We start from the raw sequence: 27,377 nt of genomic DNA, 5'->3' as shown, positions 1-27,377 counted from the left end.
GCCTTCTCACAGCAGGTATTCCTCCAACACAAGATCAGATCAATTCTGTTATATATCTGACTACATGTTGGAAACATTCATGAGTGGTTATCACACAGCTTCTCTGGGCAATCCCTTCCAGTGCTGCATTGCTCTCTTGTGGAGAAGAGGGTAGTTTCCCCCTGGAAGGGTACTGTCAATGATTTATGGAGAGATGTTCCTCAGAAATTTATTATCTAAACTTCCGAGTGTGATCATCTTTCCTGTTTTTACTTTTTTCCCTGCTTATTTCTGGTAATTCGGTTGTTCTTTGATACCATAGCTGTAAACATGAAGTACTTTCTGGGAAGCAAAATCTCCAGCTAAGTCTTGGAGTTGATTTAAGGAGAACGTGAATTGGGAACGCTTGGATTTTGTGTTGAGGCATATAGTTTAGTGAGAACTATTGGTGATAGGTGGATGGTTGGACTGGATGATCTTGTAGATCTTTTCCAACCTTGGTGTTTCTGCGATTCTGGGATTCTGGGATGAAATAGAGAGATAAGGATCGTACGCTGCTGTCAGACTGGGGAATTAAAATGTACTTTCAAATCATACATTTCACACATACAGTTTATTTTCTAGAACATGTTCTTTCCAAAGCACACATTTCATATGTAAAGTAATGCAAAAAGTACAAGAAAGAAAGGCTATCTCATACTGAAAAGGATGCAGGTTTCTGAATGATCGAGGCAGTAGCAAATAATGTTTTGCAGACCTCCTGTTTTGTAAAACTTCTCTTTCAGCATAACAGCAGATAATGGCAAAGGTGATGATAAAAACCTCTGTTTGTCTCTGAGCTCCTCTCATGACTCAGCTGTTGCAATATCTAGTATTAATGAACTGTAAAGCACTCTTACATTAGGTCCAGTATGAGATGTGTACAGGTGCCCACTTGTGCTATCAGTCATTTATTTAGAAATCAATTGACTGAAAATTCTATTTTTGAAACGAGCCCTGTATCTTTTTTTTCTTTCCTTCAAACAGAAGCCAATTTCTTTTCCCATTTTGAATAAAAGGAGTATCTGCCCCAGAACAAAGACCTGGTTCCCACCAATTTAAAGCAATTTTATGGCTGTTTTTTAAAGGCACAGAAATAGATTTCTTGATGTGAAGGTGCTTCTGGGTAAGAGCATAAACCATAACAATATAATGGTACAAGAAATAGAAGGCTTACATTGCAATAAGGAAGTCTTTAGTTTCAACTCAGGGCCGAACGTACAAACGGCCCAGGGGCAGAGACATACCAGAAGAGCTGGCATGGAGTGATTAAGGCACGTTCACATTTCACATTTTGTGAAATGGAAAGTCCAGGCTAGGAGGACTCCTCTGAGGAATGAATTTGACAGAGCTGATCCAGTGTTTCATCTGGGAGCCTGGAGTGTATCAGACAAGTGCTCCCAAACTGTATTTCATGCTTGTGATGTTGTACTTGCTTACATATGTTCTTCTTCCTCAAGAAAGAATGAGAAGACAGGCAGAAAACCTTCATACATCTGTCTTGTTATATCTTAGACTGACGCTTCTGTATGTACAGCCTTTCACTAAATGCAGTATTTGAAGGGGTTATTTTGTTTTTAATGTGCAAAAGCTGTTTTAAAGTTGCAGAATAAAACCATGCTGGTTCCTGAGCGACAATTATCAGAAAGGTTTGTTGTTTGTTGCTGTTACCCAAGATAGGGTGTTGTATAAAGAGATGTTGTCATGTACTGGGCAGCCCAGTCCTCTGTGGAACAGCCTTGGCTGGTGTATGATGGTTTATAATGCTTATGAGAGGGCCAGCCAAGATTTTGGAGCAAATGAGCTTCAACAGAGACCTTCTGCAGGGTTTCCAGAAGGAAAGAGCAGAGCCAGACTTTTGGCCAGATACTTTCTTGTATCTCTCAGTAACCTTCTAAGTTAGCAAGAACGTGTTGAAGTTATTTCTGGGTTTGACTGGCCCAAAGCAACAAGTTTCTGATCACATCGGTGAGAGGAAAACCGCTGTGGCGATGGCAAAGACTGATTTTAATTGGCAGTCCAGTGACCTTGGTAGTTTTCCTCTGATAAGCCTTTCAGCTTTAATAGCTGAAATAGCATCAAGGCTAATGCTTCTTTTGCATCACTGATATTTTCATAATGCTGGTTCTTTTTTCCCCATATTCTTCCCCTTTGATCTCTAAAAAAGAAGACAAATGTTCACATCCGTGAGGAAAATATTGTCCTTCTCCCTCCTCTGCCCTTCCTGCAACGGCCAAGCTGGCCTTACTGCCATGCTGGGAATAATGCTGTCAGTGTTCCACCTGCAGGGCGAGCGGCAGCCAAGGAAGAGGCATTCTTCTACTGCAAAAGGTCCTGTCATGTGGCACAAGGCTTAAAGACAGGGCATCGTTGAATAATTTTTTTCAGGTGTGTTTTTTCACGGAATTCTTTGGCAGCAAAGTAATAGAAGATGGCATCCAGGCAGCAGTTGAGGTTGGCTAGTATCATTGACACCTGGATGAAGAGGCTGATGGTTTGTTTCAGGCGGCAGTCCACTATCACGTGCTGTCTTACCAGGCACTGTAGGCAGATGGCAAGATGCACAGGTGTGAAACATACCAAAAAGACAACAAGGTTGATGATAATGACTCGTAAGGAATCTTCTACTTTCTCTTTGGCTCTGTTTTTGTGATTCAGAAGAATCCAGATGTTTTGTGCAGAGCAGAAAACCATCACTGAGAGTGGAATCAGAAATCCAAAGATCTCCACAGAAACGATGAGAGGGACACTCCAGGCCTCATCTGACATGTTGTGAAAACATTTTAAAGAATCTTTCTTTTGAAACACATATATCGGGCTGCTACAAAGCCAAGCTACTGCCCAGATAAAACAGCAAATCAAGATTGCCCACCTGGGGGATTGGTTAGCTCGACCTTCAAATGGATGCTTTAAGCAGATGTATCTATCAACAGTAATGCAAACAATGATGAAGATACTGCCATAGGTATTGACAAAGTACAGTGACTGTATAAAGGCACACAGGAGTCCAGGTGCTTCTGCAATAGAGTAGTGCAGCTTAAGTGGGAGGGAGAGAAGCAGCAGAACATCTGCAAGTGCCAGATTGATCATATAGACTGAGGTTTTGGTTTGTTTCTTCCAAAAACAGCAGAATACTGAGAGGGCCAGGGTGTTGAGAACCAAGCCAAGAATGAAGGTGGGGATGGAGATCCCAAACCGGAGGGTTTCTGCTAATCTGTCGATGCTTGTAAAGTTGCATTCTCCACTGATGTTGGTCATCTCTCCCCTAAAGCACAGAGAAAACTGGTTAGAGTATGTAAGGCTCCCAGGGAACTCCTCTATATATCTTGATACATCTTTTATTTAGGTGTGAACTAGATAATTGCATTTTCTAGCTGGTATTTAGCCTTCAGCACTGGTATCTGAAGTTCCAGCCTGAAAAGTACAGACTATGCTATTGGTATATCTGGAAAAGGATCAGTCTAGCCTATCTGTTAAAGGAAATGAAAGTAAACACGATTTAGGCAAAAGTAGAAGTTTTAGGCCAAATCTTCCCTCAGATTTTAAATAAAAGAAAAACTGAAAACACGATAACCTAAATGAAGCCTTGGCAGATCATGCCGGATCATTAACTTCTTTGATGAAGTATCTGCTTTTCCAGATAAAGCAAAGGCTGAAGGTCAAAGACAGTTGCACTAGAAACTGTGATTGAACTGCACTAGAAATAATTAAATACCACTAGATATACTTGAGATTTGAGCAAGAGCTGGTAAGTAGGTGAGGAAATGTTTACACGAAAGCTGGTAAGGCCTGCAGACAAGCTGAATGAAGGTCAACAGGGAGATGCACAGTCACCCAGCCCAGTCCTTAGCAGGTTCATCTGGCCACCCCATTGCTGGTATGGATGCAACCTGCAGGGAGGTGCTATTGGCCATGGGGCAAGATCTGGCTGGCATCTCCAGACGACTGAGCAACTTTCCTCTGAATTTAGGAAATGCAAAAGGAAGTCTGAGTGTTATCAGTGGATTTATCTGTCGGAAATGAGAACAAAAAGAAAACTTTGGTTTGTTAGTCAGACTGAGATTGAGTCAGTCTCTTTGAGCTAGCAAGGTGAGGCAGCTGCTTATGAAGTCATGTGATTGTGGTGCATGGTAAGTGAGAGAGTGCCACTAGAGCTGGAGATGCACCAGTGCCAGACATGCCAGGGAGTCATGGGCAGAAGTGGCTGTTACCTGGGCCAGGACAGGTAAGAGGAGATGGGGGTGTTGTGTTGTTGTGTGAGCATGTATGTCTTGTGCCCAGGAGCACACATTTAGCTGGGGAGAGATCAGATGGCACAAAACATTTTGGGGGAGCAACAACAGCTTTAGTCTAGCACTAGATAAATATCAGAAAATTGCTTGTGGCGTCCCATAGAAGTATGAGCTTTGATTCTAACTGTTAGCACATTTCTGTATCCCCAAGTGCTTTTTCTTCAGAATTCATCATCACAAAATTACAGACAGCATTTCTCCTGAAAATAGTTTCAGGAAGGTGTTAGCCAGCCTTTAAAGCCATGGTTTCAGGTGTTCACCTGCAGTGCCTGATTCTTAAAAGCCTGAAGCTTTTGATCCCATAGCCTATCTCACATTCAAATGTCACATCTCGAGCAACCCACGGGAATTGTTTGCAAACTGTCTGCATGGAGCAGCATTTGCCCAAAGTTACCCAAAGACTCATTTCCATTGACAAATAAGCTCAGTCATCTAATAAGCTTCATCTTTATCACAGAGTCCAAACGATTAACAAAAATACTGAAGCCGAAAGATACGGAACTGAATATATCTTTCCCGTCTGACAGATCGAGGAGTACCTCAGTGAGTTGATCACTCATTATGTGTAAGTTTCAAACAGATAATATTTCCTTCATTTGGTTATGAGAATTTCTTTAGAGACAGTGCCCAAAGCCTGCTCCCCCCACACCCAGTCAGGGTTGGCTGACTGTGACAAAAGAAAGTCAAATTACTTCCATTTCAATGATTCTCAGACAAACCTGTGTGGGTTGATACTTACTGCTGAGATGTTGTCTGGGTGCTCACAACAGATTCTCCAGCGGGTGACTTCAGTCCAAATACTGAAGCCAGGCTTAGTGATTTACCATTTCCCAACTCCTCTTCCACCTTCTTAAGAGACAGGCAGCGTGTTTTCTCTTCTGAAGAGAATTTTCCCTGCCCTCTAATTGCGTCCTGAAGAAATTGCCTGCAGCCCCAGGATTACTTCAGCTTCTGAAAATCAAAGGGTAATGTCAGAGCCTGGACTTAGTGCCTCTCAAGGCAGACTGCATGAGCTGGAGCAGACCCAGTGCTGTCACTGCTCCGCTTGTTCTTAATTCTTCCTACTGAGTGAGGATTCTCCACTTCCTATGCACTATGCAAGTATTAATAGTTTACCAATGAGCAGAAGCTGGTGGTTAAGCTAGCAGCAAATGTAATGACTTAGGAGCACCAAGGTTTTATAATACTAGCTTTCCTCTTTTTTTTTTTTTTTTTTTTTTTGCAATACAATAGAGTGCATGAATGGTTTTCATTTTGTAGCTCAGATTTGAGCTCATCTGACTCTAGCTGGGATTCCCACAAGTCTGTATGTATAGCACAGGTTGGGGATGATGAAGTAAGGGCATAGTAATCCATGAAAGCTTCATTCATAGGAAAGTCTTCATCATTAAATCTATGACTTACTCTAAGTGTAGATGTAGCTTTAATAAGGACATGTTAATCAGATGGAAGAATAAAGCAAACCAATCATTCTCGATCTAGCTGTAATATAAAAGAGGAATGAGGGAAATTCAGCTTACTGCTTCAGCAGGGACTTTTACAGCACTTACCATAATTACCCTTTGATAATTACAAACCATGTAATGTTACTGCTATGAAGCAGTCTTTGATTGTATTTATTTTCTAGATCATTATTTGTGTTAGATATGTAATTTTCTCATGCATACTCAAGATAACAGGAAGATGGCTTAGTGCAATAAAAAGTTGAAAGTCCACATCTGCTGTATATTTTATCTGTAGCTGGATAATCTCTTACCACTTTATACTAAACATTTTGATTGCAATCGAATATATCTATCCTTATCTCTGAAGCTAAAAATTTTCATTCTCTAAGACAAACTACAATACATATTTCATTAATTTTTTATCCTTATAAGAAATAATTATCAGACAAGCCTAAAAATAATTCTCTGCACTCAATGCTAGTGTTTAATTGCTGAAAATAAACAAACAAAAAACAAACAAACAAAATCAATTAAAAGATAAATTCTTTTACCTGAATCTTAGCAAGAAGTTCATCAGGATTGCTTCAGTCCAGGTTGTTCTACAGAACACGAGAGCATTCGCTTAAAGACCATGTTCTGCCAGTACTCTTACTAAATAACCACATCCTTCTTTCCTTCTCACTCTTTTTTTTTTTTCCCTATTTCAAAGGGCGCAGCTCTGTGTTTTGTGTTTCTTTATATAGATGAGTGAAGGTGAGAGAGTGTAAAGGCTTGAATCGTCCGTTGTTTCCAGCAAGTAGTTGGCGTGGGGAGAGCAGTTTGTCCCTGGAGCCAGGCCTGGCTTTGGGCTGGCCTTCACTTGGTGTTACAGGTATGTGGTGGCTACCCCCCAAACTGCAGATTGTTTGTGGTGCTGGAGGGGAGATGGACAAGTAGAAAGTTGTAGGAGAGACAGTCATAGAAAGAGGGCTTTTCCCCCCAGTTCTGTCCAATTTGCATGCTGGAAATCAGCGGTTCTGCACTCAGATGCTTCTGAAAGATTCAGCTACTTATGTGTATGCAGCTGTTAAACTATTTAAAGCCAGTTCAGGTGTTTGGTTCGTGGCTGGAAGGCAGCAAACAAATGCTTATTGGCAGGAGGAGCGAGGTGTAGGGAGCTCTAGCCTGGTGGATTAGGTGGAGTCTCACAGAAGCTAGGACACACTCTCAAAATGTGCTGTCCCTCGAACTCCCAAGACACACAAAGCTTTCAGAGATTTTTCATCATTAGCACTTTCATAACGGAGTGTGAAGGTCTTCCTCTGCTTTGGGAGCTGTCGTTTAATGCACAGCATTTGGAAAGGTTATTGTGCGTACAAAGAGTGAAACAGCAGAAAAATGAGAGTATCAATCCATCGCCATCTTCAGGAGCTAACAGACAAGGGTGTAATGCTGAGGAGGACTCAAAGCTGTTGGTCTCAGTCCCTAGTTGGCTGTGGGCTGGAGGGAGTGCTGTCAGGTAGTCATGTTTGCACCAAGTGACATAATACACAGGAGAGAAAAAACGTAATTGCTGATCAATGACATAGTGATGTTCTCTTAAATAATAACTGTACCCTCACACAACAGAACTGTAAGAAGAAAAAACCTTAAATACAGTGTCATATGTATAAAATATATAAGTACATATCTATGTATGTGTGAATTTTGGCACTTCACCTCACGTGTATGAGTAGAAGCAGTCTGCCTCTGGACCTCCTCTGGTTGGAGTGTGAAACTCACCTGCTGGTGCCAGGAACCACTGCTGTGTGTTGTGGTAACTGCTGGCTGCTCATTTACCTTACACACTGCAATACTCCACTGAGGCAGCAAACTTAGGAAAAAAAAAAAAAAAAAAAGTAGCTGTAAATAGCTCTAAGTGACATTTTTCACATTGCCACCTGTTTTTGGAGGTAATTTAATCTTTATAGAGAAGTTCTGTTCTTACCACAGAAAAAGAAGCGCCAGTACTACGGCTGCAGGACTTGGAGAATAAAAAAAAAGCGGTTTCTGAACCCTTTTTTCTACCTGTCTCATCTGCAAATGAGATTGGAAGAAAAAATAAAGGAAAATAGAGAACCCAAGCAAAGCCTGAGTAGAGTTTGTAACAGGATTGCATAGCTGAGGAAATAAAGCTAGTACGATTCATAACGTTTGGGAAACGTTATAGAACTGAGAGTTTCCAAGGGCTTTCCAACTTCTGTCTTCTCTGAGCCGTGGGCTAGCTATGGGTCACAGCAACAGACCATAATGAATCTGAAGTTCGGAAAAGAGATCTAAGAGTGCAACTAAACATTAACTAAACATTTTGCTCAAGGAGGTTGTGGGTGCCCCATCCCTGGAGGCCAGGCAGCCTGGTTTGGTGGTTGGCAACCCTGCACATAGCAGGGGGTTGAAAGTAGATGATCACTGTGATCCTTTTCAACCCAGGCCATTCTATGATTCTATAATTAAAAATGTACTTTTATACCCAGTGCTACCTTTGCTCCCAGGAGTGGATTCATTGCTCATGGCTCTGCAAATTTCCCCCTTGGTGTTGCTTGGCGAAGCAGAACTAAAAAATCAGCATTTCTGCACACCAACCGCATGGTTGCTAAGTTGGCAGTTTGCTTGTGATATGTGTGGGTGCATCGCCTGTATGTAAGCACATAATTTATTGGTACACAGATAAGTTGTGCTTTTGCAGGCTAGCTCTTCATTTACAACTAGTACAGCTTAAATCTAGAGCATGTCTAATCTGGGCAAGCTGTGAATGACTCACTGCCATACCTGCAGATAGATTATCAGCTGAGAAATTAGAGCTTGTTTCCCCTTCTCTTTGGTGGCTGCTTATTTAATTTTTCCCAACAAGTGCTATATGTGATCGTGCTCAGCAGGGCATATTTCTGTGAGTCTGGTGTTCCCAGTGCCTTTATCATCCTGCTGTCCTGCTCATTAAATGCTCAATTCCAGAGATGCAGGCAGATACATATAACTCTAAGGTTTTTGATGGGAAGGAGATAGGATGTTATTGTTTGCTTCAGTTTTTTGCTTCTCTTTTTTTTTTTTTTTTTTTTAAATTAACCACAGAAATGTGGTAAATGCCTATTACTAGCCCTGCCTAGAGACAACGGTTTCATCAACCTTATCCTTTTGCTATTATTGCACTGCTGCTAGAAAACAAATAGTGGTCAGTGGGAAAGGAATAACCTAAATAATAGTCTGAGTAACTAGAACGATATATACAAGCAAGCAACTTACAAAACTTATGGCATAGATAAGGCTGAGAGGCTGTTCGGCCTGGAGAAAACAGAGGGGGGATTTTATCAATGTTTATATGTTTGTAATGGGTGGGAGTCAAGTGGACAGGGCCGGGTTCTTTGCAGTTGTGCCCAGCAAGGGGCAATGGCCACAAACTGGAACACAGGAAGCTCCATACAAACACAAGGAAGAAAACTTCTTTGAGGATGATACAGCCTTGGAATAGGCCGCCCAGGGTACTGGTGGGATCTGCTTCTCTGGAGGTACTCCGGACCTGCCTGGACACTTTCCTGTGCAACCTGCTGTAGGGAACTTGCTTTAGCAGCGGGGTTGCGTTCAGTGATCTCCTGACGTCCCTTCCAGCTCCTGCAATTCTGTGATTCTCTGGGTTTATCGACTGGTGATTTTTCTCCATGTTTTGTCCTTTATGTGCAAGTGCTGCTGTTGCTAAACCAGGTAGCACTTGTCATTTTCAAGGACTCAAAGCTTGTTTCAGAGGAAACACATCCATACATTGCGAAACCACATTCATTTGCATTACAGCAAACGAATGCTGGTGTTCTTTTTTTAGTGGAAAATATATCAAAGCAAATTTGCAGTTCAGCTTTCACAAATGTCTAAAATATGTGCTTGTTTGTATTTAATGGCAAGAATGGAATGAGCTTGGTTTCAGATCTAGAATTAGGATGCTCAAATGCAAATGAATCAGATTTGAACGATGAGGTCTGACAGATTTTTGTGCCACTCTGGAGGCGTGTGTGGCTTGCTCTCCCAGATAACTGTAGAACATAGATCTAGTCATCCAGAACAAAAAGAGTCAGGAAAAGACCTTGCCCAGTGAAGAGCTGAAAGGTGAGTGAAAAACTGTGTTCATCCTTGGGAAGAAATTCTGTATGCGATGAAGAAGTGGAAGGTTCATCAGCCCAGACCTGCGTCTAAGCCCATCTCAAAGTAATCTTCAATGGTGTGCTGGGACTGGCATCTTTTTGTGTATCATAATGGTTTCAAATGCTGGATGGACAGATTGAGTTAAGATAATAAGTTGTCTTGTTCTGAGCAGGTTACCATGGCTTGCTACCACAAAATTGGCCTCTTTTTAGTAGGCCGTTTTCTAAGTCTCATCAATTGCATTCATGGAAAGGAGAACTATTCAAAGAGCCAGTGATGGGGAACAGCCAAATTTAGCCTCTGAGACATAGAGACCTTTGATGGCAACAAATACAGTAGCTCTTGGAGCTGGCAATTTATGAGTATAGAACTACAGCAGTAATATTTCTGAGGCACAAATCCTCAAGCTGTATCTGATCCGGAAGCTCACCAACAGGACACCAAGCATACAGTGTGGCATCTTCCTCATAGCTTCAGAGGGCCACAATCCACATCTGAGAGACAGAACAGCTTGCACCTTGCCAAAGCACTTCTGGTCGTGGATGTACCAAAAGGCTACATCTCTTGGCTATTCATAACCAGACAAGCTGTGAGCTCAGCCCTAGTGAAACTGTAAGAATAGACACGGGGCTTCCCAAGTGAAGAATATACACAGAGCTAGCTGCACAACTGTGCTTTGCAGTCTGCTCCAGTGAGATTTTCCAGCACACCCCTCCTGTGCCAGCTGAGAAGGTTTGTGGTTACTCTATTGGCTTTGGTGAAGCCCAGGGCAGATGCAGCCTACTGAAATGCACATAATTTTTACACGTGTTTCCATGGGATTTGTACAGAGCATATATTTTGAGAAGCCCCCTGGGAAGGGAAAAATGTGAGGTTACTGTGTTGATCTTGTGAAGTAGATAATAACTTCTGTTTTATGAAGATATGCTTACCAAACAGTGGCACTGCTGGGGGAAGTGGTGTACAAAAACCTGAGGTTTCAAAGGAAGCAATGGCAAATTTCACATCCATCTGGTAAAAAGAAATAATGGTTTGCAGCAGTGTGGATATGAGGCACTCTGGGATCTGAGCAAGTTGACCACACAGCTCCTTGGCAGGTCTCTGAGCTCTCAGGCTCCTTGGGTTACAATGACATGTTGCAGGATACTTCTCCTGCCAGACAGTATGTGGTTCTTAGACATTATTCCTTTTCCTCACAGCAGGAGAGATCAGATCAGACAGTGATGTTATGGTCACAGTCTCAATCATAGACCATAATACTCTAATAAATGGCATATAGAATATTCTTCCTTCTTTAGAGCCCTAGAAAACTGTTTTCTTCTCAACCTTTGCATTGCATTTGAAAATGAATAACAGGACGACAAATACTATTTTCTTTGCATTTCAGTTATACCTGACCACTGTTGACTACTGGAAGTCAACAACCTTCACTACAGACTCGCGCAGAGGGGTGGCAGTGAAGAAAAGTGGCAGCAGCCATGCTACCCACGCCTGCCTTGCACAGTCATTCCTGTACTTCGTGTGGAGTGCCTTGTCTGCAGGGTTTATGCATACCCAGTGCTATGACTTCCTGAAAGATGTAGTTCTGTTGAATGGTTTGAATTGAAAAAGTGCTGACTTGTATAGAAACTGCACTTTTTTTCCCCAGTTTTCTGTAACATTTCCTTATCCATCTTTCCTCAGTGTAGGGACTGATTTTTCTGGACAGAAAACCTTACACAACCAAGCCTATAACTGCAATGGGCTGGAGTTGAAAGAAAATCACAGGTTTGCCTAAAAGCAACATTTCCCACATCTGTGTTGTGGCCTAGATTATTGCAGATAGAGTGAAGTCTGACACTGTACATCTCTGAACTTCTTTGCAAGGGGTCCACTTGTGAATTTTTGCTCTTCACCACCCTAGAAATGTGTTAATGTTTATTACCAGCAAGCTGCAGTTCATGGTTATTCTTGTGGTTAACAGGATTTAACTTGTGATGCCAGGTTTGCAGTATTTGATGGGAAGGGACAGGTGCATTGCTACTTGAAGGTGGCTGGGATTTCCCTCTTCTTTCTCTGAGCGCACCTCAAGTCTGGATGGGCTAGGTGGACAAGTGCTCCATTTTAGCCCTTGACAAGGTAGTGTTCTCACTTTTTTGAAAGCACTGACCACTAGAATTGCTCAATGTTGTAGAACAGTGGGACATCATGAAAGCCGTGGCCCGAAGCAACGACTAATTAATGTTATCTCAGCACTGCTGTGTGTGTATCTGTGCCTTCCACACTGCTTGCCAGCTCCAACTCCCTTGTTGAGAGTGAGAAGGATGTATGAGAGCATGAGAAATCAAACCTAGTTTGTGACTAATAGATCTGATAGGGATCCCTAAGTAGTGATCATACAGCAGATTGAGATCCCTCTCGGGAGTTTAAAAACATGAACATTAAAAATAGCCTTACTCTTTGTGGTCTCCTGATTGAAGTTCTTCTGACAGTAAGCCAAGAAAGCTGTTACTAATTTAATGCAAGACTATTTATTAGCAGAACTTTCATCTGCCTTGCACCTGTATGCTATGGAAGTCTAAAACACATTGTAGCTGGAAAATGGGTGTTTATCTCTTTCCTTCTGAGCCAATGCCACTGAAAGGAGCTTGTTGGCTGATTCCATCTAAGGAGCACTGGGTTGAATAGAAATTAGTATACTGTGAAAAGCATCACTCAAACTGTCTTCATTGAGATGTTTTTGGATCTTTGCAGAATATGCTGCTTCCATTGCAGTTTAAAACACTTTTCCGTGCTATAATCATCTCTTTGTTGTTCCCTGTGTAAGGCAATTTGGTCACTGTTACAGAAAGTCTGAAACTGCTGACATAGAGCAAGCCTGAAAGGGAAGCCACAATCTCTATTGTCTCAAAACCCAAACCCAAGTTTTCAAGGCCATGCATGTAGCCAGATGGAAGCATCAAAGCCCATTGTTCCCATCCTGCATTGGCAGTGCTCTGTGGGCACATTAAATTCCTCAGCTCCAAGAGAAAGAAGCCAGAGCCTGTTGCTGTCCACAGAGAACATCTCCTGTCTCATTTGCTGCTAGGTTGATGAGCAAAACTGCCTGTGAAAGAAGCAGATATAAAATAAGAGGTAAATCATTTTCTCTTAAAACTAAGTGGATCTTAGCTAACTGTTATTCTCGGATTCTGTAGGAAAAAGAGAATAAAATCAATTATTCAATATGTTTCATTAATGTCTGTTGTCTTTGCACTCTGGGATTTTCCCACTGTAGCTGGTGCAATGCTAAGTTGCCGCTATATTTTTACTGTTTTCAGACCAATGTGTTTTCTATTGTGCTTTAATGTTTGGTTGAACATGTCTCAAAGGACTGCAGAGGAATGAGACCAGCTCTGACACCACACAGAATTAAAATGAGCGGTGCTGCCCAAGGGACAGGGGTTTGTGAGGCATGAGCTGAGGCTCATTTTTCATACTGGTGTTGTCTCAGCTGGATGATGGTAATTAGTATGCCTGTAGCTCACATGTTGGCTTAGCTTGGTGTTTTTCTCGGAGTTTCTGCACAAATTACTCTTGTCACAACCAAAGCGCACTGTTCAGTGTTCACCACCCAGTCTGTGTCCCCTCATCTTGGCACTTAGATCTCTGGGTATGAGAATGAGAACGTCAGCCTTGCTGCTGCCATAATGTATCCTGAGAAATCCCAGAGCATCAAAGACCCAGATTTAATCACTGAGATGTTTAATGTGGAGATGCCATGGGTGCTGCTGAGAAATAGAAAGTACCCAAGAGGAGCTAGTCAGACATGACAAAAAAAAAAAAAAAAAAAAAAAAAAAAAAAAAGATAAAAAGAAAGTTTAAGAAAACGTTTACAAGGAGTGGTTCCTGCCTTTACTTGAGATAGGTTGGAGTGACTGCCTCTGTAGGTGGGGGAAATACAACCCGACAGTGCCATCTTGAGGAAGTGGACAAGAGGCATCAAGGTGGGTTTTTGTTTTTGTGATTCTCCCTCTCTCTCAGTATAGATATATATATGTATATCACATTTTGTTCTGGCTGCCTGCCACTGGCAAGTGTGTTTACACTCAAGTTAGAGTGAACAAATGGCTTCGGAAGTAAAATTGCACTTTGTGTGCATATAATGATGCCAATTACAATGACAACCTTCCAGCTTTCTGCTGCAAACCAAGTGCTAGAGGTTTATTTGTAATGTTGAAGAGGTCTATTCCCTTTATCACAGGTGCATGCTTATAAACAGCCTGTATAGAAAAGCCTTATAATATGAAGGGGGTCAAGAAGGCAATCTGCAGGAAAGTACAAAACTCCAAACAAATGAGAAGAACCTCTCAAATTGCCAAACTGTAGTGGAGTGGCTGAAACTGCCACGCAACCGAAGAGGCGTTTTCTGAACAAAGAGTAAAGCAACAACAACGACAAAAATCTTACGGAACAGAAGTACCTTCACAGGTTGATCTCCCTCAGGGTGGTTGCTAAGGCCAAGATATTTGTGGAGCGATTGATCCAAGGTGGATGAGAAACTCATTAAGGTAGGCCATCAGGTAGGAATTTAATTGTATTCTTGCCTCAAAGTCTTGTGTTTTGTACTCCTCACTGACCACAAGGGTTATTTGTATAAACACACCATGAGTGACATATTTTGGTCTTAGCAAAAAGGGACTTCGGATTCTTAGAGTGGCCCTTGATGGACCTGTGCTCATCAGCCATCAGTGTAGTCAAAGCAAGTCAGACAGCTGGAAATCCTTTCTCCAGTGTTGCTCCTGTGATGCTGGACTTAAATTTTCTAGGCCAGAGGAAGAAGTTCCTTTGCAAACCGTTTCAGTGAGTCTAAACCTACAATTGGGATTGTTCTGAAGCACCAAGATACACAGTGGCAGCTGAGCAGATACTCCTCCAATTCTGCCTTAGTTTTGGCATGTTGGGCTTGTTAATCAGTCACTAGTGAAACATAAAATCTCAGCTTGCTCATCACTTCAGCCTTAGCAGAGTTTTCCTGGTGAAATGAGAGCCATCTGGGGTGCCCCGTAGTGCATGGTACTAACATTACACTGTACCTCTGCAAATCTTACCATTCCACTTTGTTTAACAAAAAAAAAGAAAAAAAAAAAAAAAGCCTTGAACTGAAGTTAATTTAACACCACAACACACTGCCTCACAGCTTTGACATTCTGAAGGCAGCAGTTGTATTCCTGTGTTTGCACAGCTCACCATGCAGCATCTGTCACCTCTACCTGATCTCCCACAGCAGTGGGTGGGAATGCCAACCTTCTGCAGCCTGAAGGAAGGGGCTCTACCCTTCTGCCTCTCATTCATCTTTGATGACTGACAGTCAGAAAATCGGTGCACAAAAGAGCAAATGTAACAACTGTGTGAAAAAGCAGTTGAATTTTCAGATTTTTATGTAATCTTTGTACTCATAGGAGCTAGAATAATTCATAATGCTGCAGAACAAATGGATGTAGTTTATGAATGAATGAACATATTGGCTTTATAATGATATTGCTTTATGTTGTAACATGTTACGAAAACTAAACTACTTTCTCTGTTTGCAGCCTCCTAGGTATTTCAGATGATAGTGGCAAGCTGGATGAATGGTTTGGGAAAGGAAGAATGCAATGGATCATAAAGTTGTATGCATAGTTTTACATGCAGGATCTAAGTCTTAGAGAAGGTTGGAGATGGAGCATGACTAGATATGAAATGGAAGGTTATATAGGAAAAAAAAATCAATATAGTTATAGAATAAGCAATTGTTTAAGGTTCTGAGGAGCAGGGTTCAGACATGTGTGCCTCTCCTAAAAAAAAATACAGAGAGAAAAATACAGAACAGCCTGATTCAAGAGAGTAAAATAGGAACAAATACAGTGAGTTACTTCTGGAATGCAGAAGTGGCTGAGCACAGAGCACAAATGCTGAAGTGTGGAGAGCATAAATAGATCTTCAAACACATTCATAGTAGCTATTAAGACGAAGGAAGTAGGTAGTTTGCTATATCCCCACTGCAGATAGGAAAAGAAATAATGGCTTTATACTGCAGCTGGAAATGCTCTGCTCAGAAACTAAAAGAAGCTCTTGTAGCTGAAGATAGCTGAGCACCAGAGCTTTGAGGTGTTATTAAAGGAAAGTTAGACACATTTCTGCTTGTTGTTACATGGGAAATGCTTCAGGTCGCCCATCTTTAGATGGCCTTTTCTTACCTTTTCTGCAAGTTTGTGTTTTCACATGCAAAAGACTGTGTTGAATTAAAGGTATTGCCCTGGATAATGTGACAGCTGCATGTGTGTTAGTACTGAGGGTGCAAAGAAGACCCTAGCTGATTGGGCTCCTTGAGTACCAGACAGTGTAATCCCAGTGACATTAATTCCAATATGAGTCCTCTTTATTTTCTGCAAGTTGTCAGTAACCCTTTAACCAATGACGTATCATTGGATTTCATTATGCTGTGCCTAATTTTGAACGGATTTGCTTCCTCATCTCAGCCTTGGCTACAGCTGACTGGAAGTCAGCAGTCACCCTCCCCATACACACCATTACACTTTATAAAAAGCAGCCAAAAAATAGACGGATACAGAAAAGGGGAGGGAGAAGGAAAGAAGAAGGATGTGATGAGGAATTAATGCTATTTTTCTTCAAATGCATCTTTGCCACGTTTCATTTGTAGACAAGAGTGTGTGCTACTGAAGAAGACCTTTCTGGGCTACTTTCAGGAGACTGAGGTACAGGAGCATGGATCTTATTTTTGTGTTAGGTCTTAAAGAGTTGTTTAAGGGGTATTAGTTCTAACTTGCACTGCTAATTCTGCCTGGTTAAAAACAAAAGGTAATATCTGCATGAAGCTTTTTCTCCTAGAAGGATAAATCATTTGACATCATTTGACTAATGTTTAAAGATCTGAATGTATATTATTCTATTGCCAAAAGTACTGGTGCTGTAAAAGATGAGGGTGGAAATATCATGCAGCTGCAGCAGACAGATGCAGATCTGAGGCTTGCTGCTGATTGTTGACCAAGTCACTCTTTTGTGGATCATAATCTAGTAAGTAGCCACAAGGAAGATGATGTGGTCACCTCTTACCTCTGCCTATCAACTAATGACACTTTTTTCCTTCATTTTAATATGCCCAAATCTGTAGGATGAATATTTAGACAGTGTTGTACAAGTGAGGGAGTTCCTTCAGCAGAGCTTGTTTAGCTCTTCTCCAGACCCTGGTGTATAAAGCAGTAGTTACAATAAACATGATACAACCAGAGCTAGGAAAATCACAATGAAACAGGACTGCTCACCTTCAATGTTCTGCATTCTTCTTGGCTCTCTCCAATTCTTAATGCATTTCTTCACTATCGTGATGGAGTGCAAAAAGAGATTTTTGTCCTCTTTTCTGTGCTTGTTGTAGGAGGTTCATCAGATCAGGATAGTGGAGAAGGTGTTTGATTAAAGTCATTCATTCTGATAGATGCTGGCTGCAGCTCATGAGATAGCGTGTAGTCAAAAGACAACTTTTTGTGACTACAGATAGAGAGAAATTAAAATTACAACTGATAATCATGGAACAACTATGTGAAGATGTATTACGGACTGTTACCTGTTAACACAGATTCACAACATTCACATGCACACGTACTCTTCTGATATATACAACAATAGTTTTGAGAGCTTTGTCAGGATGGATGTCAAGAGGCGTGCCAGACTTTGCTACTGACAGAGGTCAGGCTTCCCTCTAGCGGTTTGTTACCTTCTACACAGCTCCATAACTAACTTGGCCCTTTTGGGTTTCATAGCTCTCCCTAGCTTTTGACAGGTGTATGTGGGTGCAGGTGTTTCCCATTCAGAGCAGCCTGCAGCTCAGCAGGATGTACCTGGTGAGAGTTGGCTGCAGTTGGTCTCTCTTACTCTGGCACATATGGGGACATGAGTACTGACTGTGCTCTGAAAAATAGAAGTCGATAATCTGTTTGGATTTTTAGTTCTAGAAGATAATTCTATGTGCATAAAAAGTGATTCTGTTTGCTCACTGAAGGCAAAAATAGCTCCTGATGGGCTGTTATATGCAAAGTGAGACCTAAAGCACAGACCCCAGTAACCTGGGAAGGCTTCTGTAGGCTTACAGTCCGTCACAGCAAGGGTGGCCTTTTCGGCTTTGCAGTTTGGTGCCAAGGCCCTGCATGTGTCCTTTCTTGGGCTCAGGCGCTGCTCGTTACACCCGTGTTTGTGTAGGTGGCATTGCAGCTCGGACTGGGCCAGCAGAGGACGTGCTGGAGTCACATATCCCACCAGCCTGAAATCACTAATAAGGAATGACACTTACGTCTGAGCCAAAGGGAAAACCTCTGCCTTCCAGTGACTGAAGCAGATGTTCTTAAAAGACCCAATCGGTGGGAAGTGTAGGAACATAGCTCTTTCAAATACTGGTAAAGGTAACTTAGAGACAAATTGCTGCGTTGCAAACCAAACCATTCAACTAACCTACCGAAAAAACCCCACCAAACCCAACAAAAGCAAAGCAAATACTGCCCTAAGCCTGGAAATCCCAACTGGAGAACATTGACTGGATCTTCTGGTCCATGCAGAACATCTCTGAATCAGGAGTTCAGGAAAATAAAGCAGTTTATATGAAATAAGGCATCTGCTAGCTAACAGCGCCTTCTGTTCAGAATTATTAGTCATGGGGGACTCCTAATTTCTCTACTTTTGCAAACCTTATGCATCAGGAACTGAACTTACATAAAAGTTTTTGTCCTTCCCCTCCTCCAGACCGCAGCTTCTCCCAGATGTTTACTTGCTTTCTGTTCCCCTTACATCCTTTGTGTGCCGCTGCTACGTTTTGTCACCAGTTTAGGGAAGAAAGCAGAAGAAGGCAGTTTTCTGTCTTCACTAACATGCTATTTACTTTTCATTGGAGATTGAGAGTTGCATTCACAACATTTTCTCTCAAATCAGTATTAATACAAATGGTAGAGGATGATTCATGGGGAGTTTTTCTTTGGCTAACATTTTAAAATGAACCTTGAAGTATTTTTGTTTTCCTTTTTTTTTTTCCTTCTTATTTTTGTGAGACAGTTTTGTGGTCTGCTGATGTTGCTGAAGTAACTAACATCTCACATTTGTTGGTCTTGAACTGGTTGTTTATTGAGTGAAATAATTTAATAGCCTGAGCTTTGCTGGTCAGACATAGGCTGCTCTGGCCCAAGGTGGAGAAGCAAAGGGGCAGATAAGGGAGCTGGAAGATTGGCCATGTTGGCCATTGGTGCCATGTTGACTGTGGAACTCAGCACTAAACCAAGGCAGAGAGGATGACCTGATCACTGGAAGTTGGGACTTCTCCTGCTGTACTTGTTGTTGAATATGGGCATGTTGGAGGAGCAGATGTGGAATAACCGTTGCTCTGCCCTGGTGCCTGCATAAGCAAAAGGTGATTAGCAGTCCTATGAAACCACGCTGGCCTTGTGTTAGTGTCTGATGGAGGTTGCTGGCCTTTGCTGACATTGGAAAGGTGGGTGAGGTTCCTCCAGAAATGCTGCTTTTAGAGACAAGTGCTGGATTTTCATGACACCAAGGCTCCCTGCTGCCTGTGTCAGCGCAGGTTATAAACATGTTCAACAGCAAGAGGGTAAATACAGGCCTGAGGACAAGCTCTAGCAGTTGCTGCTCTTACTTGTGAATTCATCTTTCTGATAAGAAAAAGTGTGTGGTTTTCACTTGCACGCATTCCTCCCGAAGTATATCTGTCAGCCCTGCTGCTTGCCCTTTATTCCACAATCCACAGTAACTGCAGGGCAGCTGGTGGCTGTCAGTGAGAGGTGCTGTGGAAAGGAACAGGCTTGCACAGCTCAACACTTCACAAGATCACAGCTTAAAAGAAGATGGCCAATGCTGTGGTTTTAACATCTGTCCTGACATAAATCTGCTGTGATTATTCAGTTTGTCAGTGTGCTCACACCTCCAAGTAGTGGGGGTATAGGTTCACAGCAGCCAGTCTTATGGGAATATCTGACTTTGGTGTTCCTTTTCTTAATAAACATAAGGTGACCACCACATCTTGGTTTTAGATTAGGGATAGTTCTCTGAAAAGGAAAGAAAAAGAATGTGAGAGGCGGTGCTAAAGACAGATAGGAGTAGCGTACTGTTTGCAGAATTCTTTTTTCTTGCATTTGTTGTGCTTGTGTTTTTGTTTGTTTATTTTGCTTCCTATCAACTCCCCAACACAGTTTCAAGTGCATGAGAAGAAGCTGTTGTGGTTTCTCCCTCTGTATTACTGGGTGATGTATGATGTGGGAGCTGAAAATGGAAGGAACTTGGCTAAGCACAAAAGTGACAAATGTTATTTAGCATCTTTATTTCACACAGCCCTGTTTGAAAGCAGAGCAGCAACTCCTCTTTCCGTCAGTTTTGCCAAAAAAAAAAAAAAAAAAAAAAAAAAAAAAAACAAAGTAACAGCTGAATAGGGAAATGTTTCAAGGGAAGCTAGAGTGAGATAGCAGGGAGTTGTGTGTCTATGAGGAAGAGGGAAGTGTTGAAATACATCGCTGGAGAAAAATCAGCCTTGGGTTTACCGATCCTGGGTCACCCTGTGCTGCTCTGCCAACCAAAAGTGTCATCTGCTCTTCCTAAAGGGAGTACATCCACCATCCACCCACCAGAGGAGTTACAGATGTGCCAGCAGGTGCTCTCCTCCTGGCTGCACCACAGGGTTTGCCTGCTGCTGGGGGTGGGAACGAGGCCCCTGAGGTCATGGGTAGTGCCACTCAGATCTCATATGGTCATTGGCCAGAACCTGAAAAGGAGAAGCCCTGAAGTGGTTAAAATTAAGGTCTTAATTCTTCTGTAATTACACAGTTGCCACTGAGAGAAGTAGAAGAGCGTTGAACATCAGCTGTGTTTATATTCTTGACCGGAGCAGCAGTGAAATATCTGATTTACTGTAATAGTGCAGATTGAAGAGGAATCTCTTTTTTCCTGCCCCAAGATCACTGCTGCCCCTTAGCAGCTCCTGCTGGTACTGCCCTGCCTGTGCTGGCTGCTGAGCAGCTGTCTGCTGCTGCTTTTGCTTTGAAGCTAGAAGAGATTGTGTAGTTCCTTTCCTTACACCACCCAGGACTGTTCTCAGAAGAAATGGTCAAATCCTTGGTACAGACAGCAGTATAAACTTAGGCAGGCCGTGAAATGGCTTTGGCAATGTGGAGGAGCAGTGCAATCCACATGGGTGTGCATACTGATGTCCTGCCTGTACGAAACACATCTCTGTGCTGGAGACATGAAGTGAGGCCTCTCTGAGGGGTCCCAGAGAAAGGCCCACCAGTCCTTCCATTCCTGCCTGGTGCAACGTGACTTCTGGTGTAGATGTGGTGGATCCCACTTTTATGTGCTAACAAGCACCTTTGAGCTGTGATACCCACAAGGCCAAAAGACCTACAAAGTTCTTTGAGCTGATAACAGTCTTGCTTGAAATATCTGTGCCAAACTTCAACCTAACCTAAAACAAACTTCTATCTGGCTTGAAAACTGAGGGCCAGGAGGGCTACACTGGCAGAAAAAATTGCCAGAGAAAAATGACACGAGAGCTTTGAAGCTGGTAAAGCTGCTGACAGAGCACTGTATTTCAGGCAGATGGGGCTGCAGATGCTGCAGCCTGTTAGTGCCTTCACGGAGGACAAGGAGCACATGGTGTCAGATGCTATCCTGGCTGGTGTGTGAGCTGCCCATGTGGGACAGCTGCTCCCATCGCAGTGACTAAGTGATGGTTCTGAGCCCTCATTCAGAAACTGAGGCACACAGGAATGCTTCTGAGTCGGGCTAACAACTGTGAGCCACCCTGATTTTCACTTCCTCAGCAGTGCCCTCTTTCTGTCTTCGATGAAGGCATCTCTGAATAGTGTCATAGTCTCTTGATGAGAGCTTTCACACTTTCCCCCTACACCTGACATTCAGTTGAACTCTCATTTTTCAGTCAGCTGCCCCAACTGTGCTTGGCAGCAGGGTTCAGTTAAAGTGTGACAACAATGGAAAGCCCCAGGCAGGAAAATTGGTGTGAGACATCACCAGATCTTAGTGAGTGACAGCTTGAAAGCTGGAGGTTATTTTGGATGTTATCCCATGGTGTGCCTGTGTACCAGCTTGTGCAGCCATCTCTGGTGTGCTGCAGCAGCTCTGCATGTGCTGTCAGGTGATTTGGTTTTGGTAACCTATCCATTCAGTGCTTGTGTGGAGTGTGAGCTGGCTGCCCTCATACAATCATAGAATGATTTGGGTTGGAAGGGACCTTACTGCCCACTCATTTCCACCTGCCCTGGGCTGGTTGCCCTCCACCAGATCAGGCTGCCCAGGGCCCCTTCCAACCAAAGCCTCCAGGGCTGGGGCACAGCTTCTTTGGGCAACCTATGCCAGTGTGTTACCACTTTCTGAGTACAGAATTTCTTTCCTTCAGGCCACGGTGGATGAATTGGTATCTTGTCAACAAGTGGTCATGTCCCCCTCATCTTCTGGTGGTTACTGAGCTCACCAGAGGTGCTGGAAAACAGTAAATTGCTGCTGCTTCCTCACTGCTTGATACATCCCTTAAACCTTCTGCGTGTGAGAGCTTGGCCAGGTGGTTACAGGTTTGGAAGGAAGCTCAAAAGCTCTAGGTGGAAAAGGCGAGCAAGCTGAATAGCGCAATCCAGTATTCTGGCTGGGGAGATGAAGTGTGTTTCTCCATTGTGCACTTGGTGCATGTGCCACGTATCTCAGCACTAACACAACCAAATCCCTGACTGCCCACACTCCCCCTGGATAGCCCCTGTCAAACAGTTCAGAACAGAGATTTGGGCCCTGTTTCAGAGGGACAGCACCACCCGACTTCAGCACAGCCTGACTGTCCCATCCGCAGGTCCAGTGAGCATCTGAGGCCTTTCCACTGTGTGCACCTCACGCCTTGATTTGAGGTCCGTGTGGTTAGAAAGTTTGGCCATCTGGCCAAGTGTTCATGGTGCGTATTTTGTGCAAGCAGCTGCCGGAGGAAGGGGTGTTTCTTAGAGCGAGACGGCTGAGCAGAATCTGCTGAAAATACTTTGTAGTCAGCTTTGTGTCTCCCCCACCCATTTAATTAGCGGTTAGTGGAGGAGCAGTATTTTTTTTTCCTGCTGCATCTAAAATAACTGTTTGGTTTGTGCAATGCTTTCACCTCGCACTTGTGTCGGTGAGGCTGCGGGTGCAGAGAAAGCACTGGCAATCTGCTATTCTTCCAAACCTGCTCCCTCAGCACACAAATCCCACACAGAGGAGTGAATCTTGAAGATTTGTTAATTTTTATTAGGGAGAAGCCCATCAAACTAAACTCAAAAAAGTAATCTGTGTGTATGTCAATGCAGCAGCGCAGGAGACCCGTCAGCACACAGGGCTAGGGCCTCACTACCTTGGGCTGGGGGGAGGAGGAGATACCTATCTGTGCACACAGTGCTTTGATGTTTGCTGAGAAAAGGAGGGAGCAGAAGCAGGGAGAAACCAGCCTCCTTCAAAGGTACACTTTGCCATCAGAACCTCTTGTCATCCCACTCTTCACTGTGCTGTGAACAAAGGCTAGATGTTGCTTGCAGATTTTCATAATGACCAAACAGCTTTCCCCATTGCTATCTGAATCTCTGGCAAGTGCAGTGAGAAGCTGCAGCACCCAGAGGCTGCCCAGCCTTTGCTCCCATCCTGCCCAGGTGACTGGAGTGCTCTGCCCAGCGGTTGCCTGCAGCAAGGTTTCTCCATGAGGGGTTTCTTCCTTTTGCCACTTTTCTTGAACAGGAGCAGTCAAAGCTGAGCTGGGTCTGGGGCTGGAAGGCAGCAGCAGGGCTCAGCCTACAGGCAGCTGGAAGCCCAGCCCAGGCTCAGGAGGTATGGGTGGAGGAGTGCAGCTGGTTTGCACATCCCACCTCAGAGCACGTGCTGTTGTTTGAGCATTGTTGCGGGGGGGCTGGTTAGCTGTTTTGCCTCCCTTGCTGTAAGTGCATCATGGGGTTCCTGCTCTGCCTTTGAAGATCCCAGTCTCTGTTGCAACTCGTTGCTTAGGCAGCAGAGGCAATGAGCTGTCCCCATCAGGGACAGAGAGCAAAGTGGGTCCCATCACCACCGGATCCTCCGATGTTTCCATTTAGCTCATTAAGAGGAGGAGCTCGTTGCCAGTAATACAAATTTATTTAGATTGGATACTTTGGAAGAATTTGTTGCTACTTTCTTTAGATAATTATTTACACTATAATGTTGAACTGACTCCGTGTACAGAGTTGTCATTCCCACCCATCCCAGCTCTTTGGATAGTATTTTTAATGCAGTTGACTCAGATGCATTCAGTGTGAAGCTTTTTCCCCTATACAAACAATCGCAGTTCCTTCTGACCCCATATTTCTACTGATCACCATTTTATCGCTGTCATACAGTCCAAACAATGCTGTAAACTTGACTAAAGCATCTGCTTCTGGGACTGGGTGTTTATTACTAAGAAAAGACATTTGTGACATAAAACCATCCACCTTACTTTTTCTGCAACAGTTTCGCTTTGAGATTTTTTTTTTTTTTATTTCAAATAATTCCTGTTTATCTGTCACAGCTACGTGAAAACTGGCCCAGGGTAGGGAGATGGACAGTAAAAACTTTTCCCCCTGATTGTACTTGCTGGGGTTTATGGGAAAATGATTCTATGATTCTATCTTACTCAGATTTGGATAAGGCAGGGAATTGTCAGTGATGATCTAGGTTGTTGCATGAGCATCTGGGTTGCTGTGGTTGTCTGAATGAGGGCTGATTTTCATATCTGAATCTTTCCCATCAGCAGAAAGTCCCTCCATCACTCCCACACAAAAAGAGAGCCCTCTACATTTGGCACTGATGTGTTATTACTGGGAGCTGAACTTCAGCTGTTTCGCCTGAGTCAGATTTGGACCTCACGAGTTTGGGAGATGCTTCCTGAAATTCCTTGTTTACAAAGTAGTAACAAATAGCATCCAGGCAACAGTTTGTGTTGGCGAGGACCGAGGCAAGGTGAACAAAGTTGTTGACCTTCTGTATCGCAGGGCAACTGGAGCTGAAGGAGTCCATTAGAAAGCGAAGGAGATGCCCAGCGTAAACAGGCAAAAAGCATACGATGAACACAGCCATGTTTGCTGTCACGATGTAGACAGCCTTCCTGATCAACCTTTCCTCGTGGCAGTTTTCATTTCTCTTTCTCATGAGCACTGCAATGACTTGTGTGGAGCAGTAAATCACAACGATCAGTGGTATGAAGAACCCTCCGATAATGGCACACAGTGTGATGACGGAGGGCTTGACAGAAGATTTCTCAAAGCAAAATTCATCATGCTCTCGGTTTTCCACCATTTTAATGAGGGAAATCACGCAGATGATGACTATCCAGAGAAATCCAGATGTAAAAGCTGCCTGCAGTGGTGACCGCAGTGCTTTGGCTTTCAAGGGATACTTGATAGCCACGTACCGGTCAGCTGCTACAACAGTGATGATACCGATGCTCATTAAGCGGTTTATGAAATAGCCACCTTCCAGAATCAGGCACCACCTGTCTGCCTTCATCTGTTGGAACTGGGATAATGTTTTAAAAGGCAAAGTAAAGAGCAGTAAGCAGTCAGCCACAGCCAGGTTGACCATGTATACTCTGGTTTCTGTCCACTTGCCGAGCTTGCAGCAGAACACCCATAGCGCCAATACGTTCAGCAAAACGCCCAGCAGCAATACTGGGATGTAAACACACAGCTGGACAAGCGGAAAGTTTTCGTCAGCTGTGATATTGCAGCTGCTCTGGTTCATTTGGAGATATTAAGAGGCACAGTTCCTGGAAAAGCAGATTATAATTTTTAGAAGCTAGACTGACTGAATTGGTGATTAATTCAGATAGTACTTCATGGGCCTCAGTGATTTACCAGCAGTGAAAATGAGATGGAGCAGATGATACTGTAGAGCAGAACTGTCTGCAGGGCACCTGGTGGGAAGAGATACGATGGGACATGAGGCTGGTCAGTTGTGGAGGAGCAAAAAGCAGCTCTCACTGCATTCCACACAAGGCGAATGGCTAGCAGAGGGCAAGGCTGGAAAATGATTGTGCTTCTGTTTTGGGCCAGACTCAGATGAGCCAGAAGCAGGTATCCTGCAGCTGGGAGTTGTATGAACTGTTACAGCTCATTTGGCAATGGAAAAGGGATGCCTAAACTTGGGTCTCATCCCTCCAGTCAAAGTGGTGCTCACAAGAAGCCAGCCAGCATCCTCACTGCTCGGAACGCTCTGGGACATGTGCTGCAAAGAGACAGCTGTCCTCTCCTTCAATCCTGTGCTGTCATCACTTCTTATTAGTAAAAAGAGCCATTATTTATCTCTCTCTCATTATTTTAGCTGCCATTTAGTCCTATATTTAGTCATAACGTTTTGTAGTCTGCGGCAAGACTCAGAGATAGGTCTGTGGGCTGCACGCTGTCTTTCAAGGATTGTGAAAGTTGGTCTTAATCTTTGAAGTAACAGAGCAATCTGCCAAAGTGCACGAAAAAAAAGGCATGGCAAGAGACGTTATCAGCCACCATGTGAAATACAGTGGTGAGCTGAAAATGATCTGGTGGGTGTTTTTTCACCCAAAGGGCCGTGCTGCTTCTTGCCTTCTTGCTTTGGAAGAGTTAATGCAGGTTCATATTCTGTGCTGCCCTGTAAGACATGGCCACAAAAACCCTGGGAGGTCTGAGATGTCTGTGGAGTTTCCCTGTGGGGGAAACATGGCTCTGTGTGTGCAGATTCTCTGGGCTCCAAAGCATTCTGGCTAAGCCATCTCTACGGCAGTGCTGCAGCCTCTGCGGGAGCGGCAGCTCCCAACCAGCTTTGAAAATCATTCTGCCAAGCAATCCTGCTGTGAGGGAATGTGCACTGTGGGTACCTGCAGCAGCTCTGTGTTTCGGACACAAGGAACATTTTGAGACCAAAAGAAATAAGGGAAATGGGTAAATTGTAATAGACAATGGGGAGATTTAGCAAAGATGCTAAACTACCCTTTAGCATCTACAGCATGTCTATTGTGGCTAGTATCAAAACGAGATTTGAAAATGCACAGGCTCCATCCCTCTCCCAGTTTCTCCACCACCATTTGGGTGTCCCACCATGGATAGAGAAAGGCAATGCCTTACAGAGCTCCAGTAATATAGAATAGGCTCCAGACCTATCTCTGATTCTTGCCGCAGACTACAAAACGTTATGACTAAATATAGGACTAAATGGCAGCTAAAATAATGAGAGAGAGATAAATAATGGCTCTTTTCACTAATAAGAACAACAAATAACCGGGATGGATTACCTGCTCGCTCGTTGTCCTTCGAGAGATCGAATGTTCCTCCAGTCTGGTTGTGGTGCAGCGTGCAGTGTGCTGAGCCCTCCCAGCATGTGACCAGTGAGGTGTTCTGCGATGACCACTTGAAGGTGGCTGTGGCAGCAACAACGCTGGTGGAGGAAGCATCCCCACCCCTCTTCAATG

At 43.4% G+C, this 27,377-nt stretch overlaps 3 protein-coding genes across 21 annotated transcripts in view; 1 reads left to right on the top strand and 2 right to left on the bottom strand.

The window, feature by feature from the left end:
* The window catches only part of LOC104912587 (uncharacterized), an 82,090-nt gene that overhangs the window by 24,277 nt on the left and 30,436 nt on the right, over positions 1 to 27,377 (top strand). For 8 of the 18 annotated variants that reach the window (XR_014885608.1, XR_014885606.1, XR_014885597.1 and 5 more), the window contains one exon: positions 4,768 to 14,430. The exons of 3 other annotated variants lie outside the window; for them this stretch is intronic. The gene's annotated coding sequence lies outside the window, so the exon portion shown is untranslated. Of the gene's footprint in view, positions 1 to 3,420; positions 4,244 to 4,767; positions 14,431 to 27,377 lie in introns of those variants that run through there. 7 more of the 18 variants (XR_014885604.1, XR_014885601.1, XR_014885598.1 and 4 more) reach the window with 7 other exon arrangements.
* Positions 574 to 5,181, bottom strand: GPR55 (G protein-coupled receptor 55). The gene is made up of 2 exons (XM_010716470.4): positions 5,050 to 5,181; positions 574 to 3,283 (listed from the first exon to the last, which is right to left on the bottom strand). The coding sequence occupies exon 2, from the start codon at positions 3,274 to 3,276 to the stop codon at positions 2,356 to 2,358; it is 921 nt and encodes a 306-aa protein (XP_010714772.1). The 5' UTR covers positions 3,277 to 3,283; positions 5,050 to 5,181; the 3' UTR covers positions 574 to 2,355.
* Positions 23,159 to 27,336, bottom strand: LOC109369468 (G-protein coupled receptor 35-like). Of its 2 annotated transcripts, none has more exons than XM_031555130.2 (2): positions 27,201 to 27,336; positions 23,159 to 25,850 (listed from the first exon to the last, which is right to left on the bottom strand). In XM_031555130.2, exon 2 carries the CDS (start codon positions 25,676 to 25,678, stop codon positions 24,731 to 24,733), a length of 948 nt encoding a protein of 315 aa, XP_031410990.2. In that variant the 5' UTR covers positions 25,679 to 25,850; positions 27,201 to 27,336; the 3' UTR covers positions 23,159 to 24,730. The 2 variants fall into 2 exon arrangements, with proteins under 2 accessions (XP_031410990.2, XP_085089373.1); XM_085233247.1 differs by having other exon boundaries at positions 23,159 to 25,703; positions 27,201 to 27,333.

This window comes from Meleagris gallopavo, chromosome 11 (assembly GCF_905368555.1).
Source record: "Meleagris gallopavo chromosome 11, MGAL_WU_HG_1.1, whole genome shotgun sequence".
Classification (NCBI taxonomy): domain Eukaryota; kingdom Metazoa; phylum Chordata; class Aves; order Galliformes; family Phasianidae; genus Meleagris; species Meleagris gallopavo.
Note: the sequence above shows the minus strand (reverse complement) of the source record. Positions and strands in the feature narration are given on the sequence as shown.

What these genes read in the sequence shown, in the direction of transcription:
- GPR55 (XM_010716470.4), bottom strand. Translation starts at nt 3,276, where the DNA reads ATGACCAACATCAGTGGAGAATGCAACTTTACAAGCATCGACAGATTA.
- LOC109369468 (XM_031555130.2), bottom strand. Translation starts at nt 25,678, where the DNA reads ATGAACCAGAGCAGCTGCAATATCACAGCTGACGAAAACTTTCCGCTT.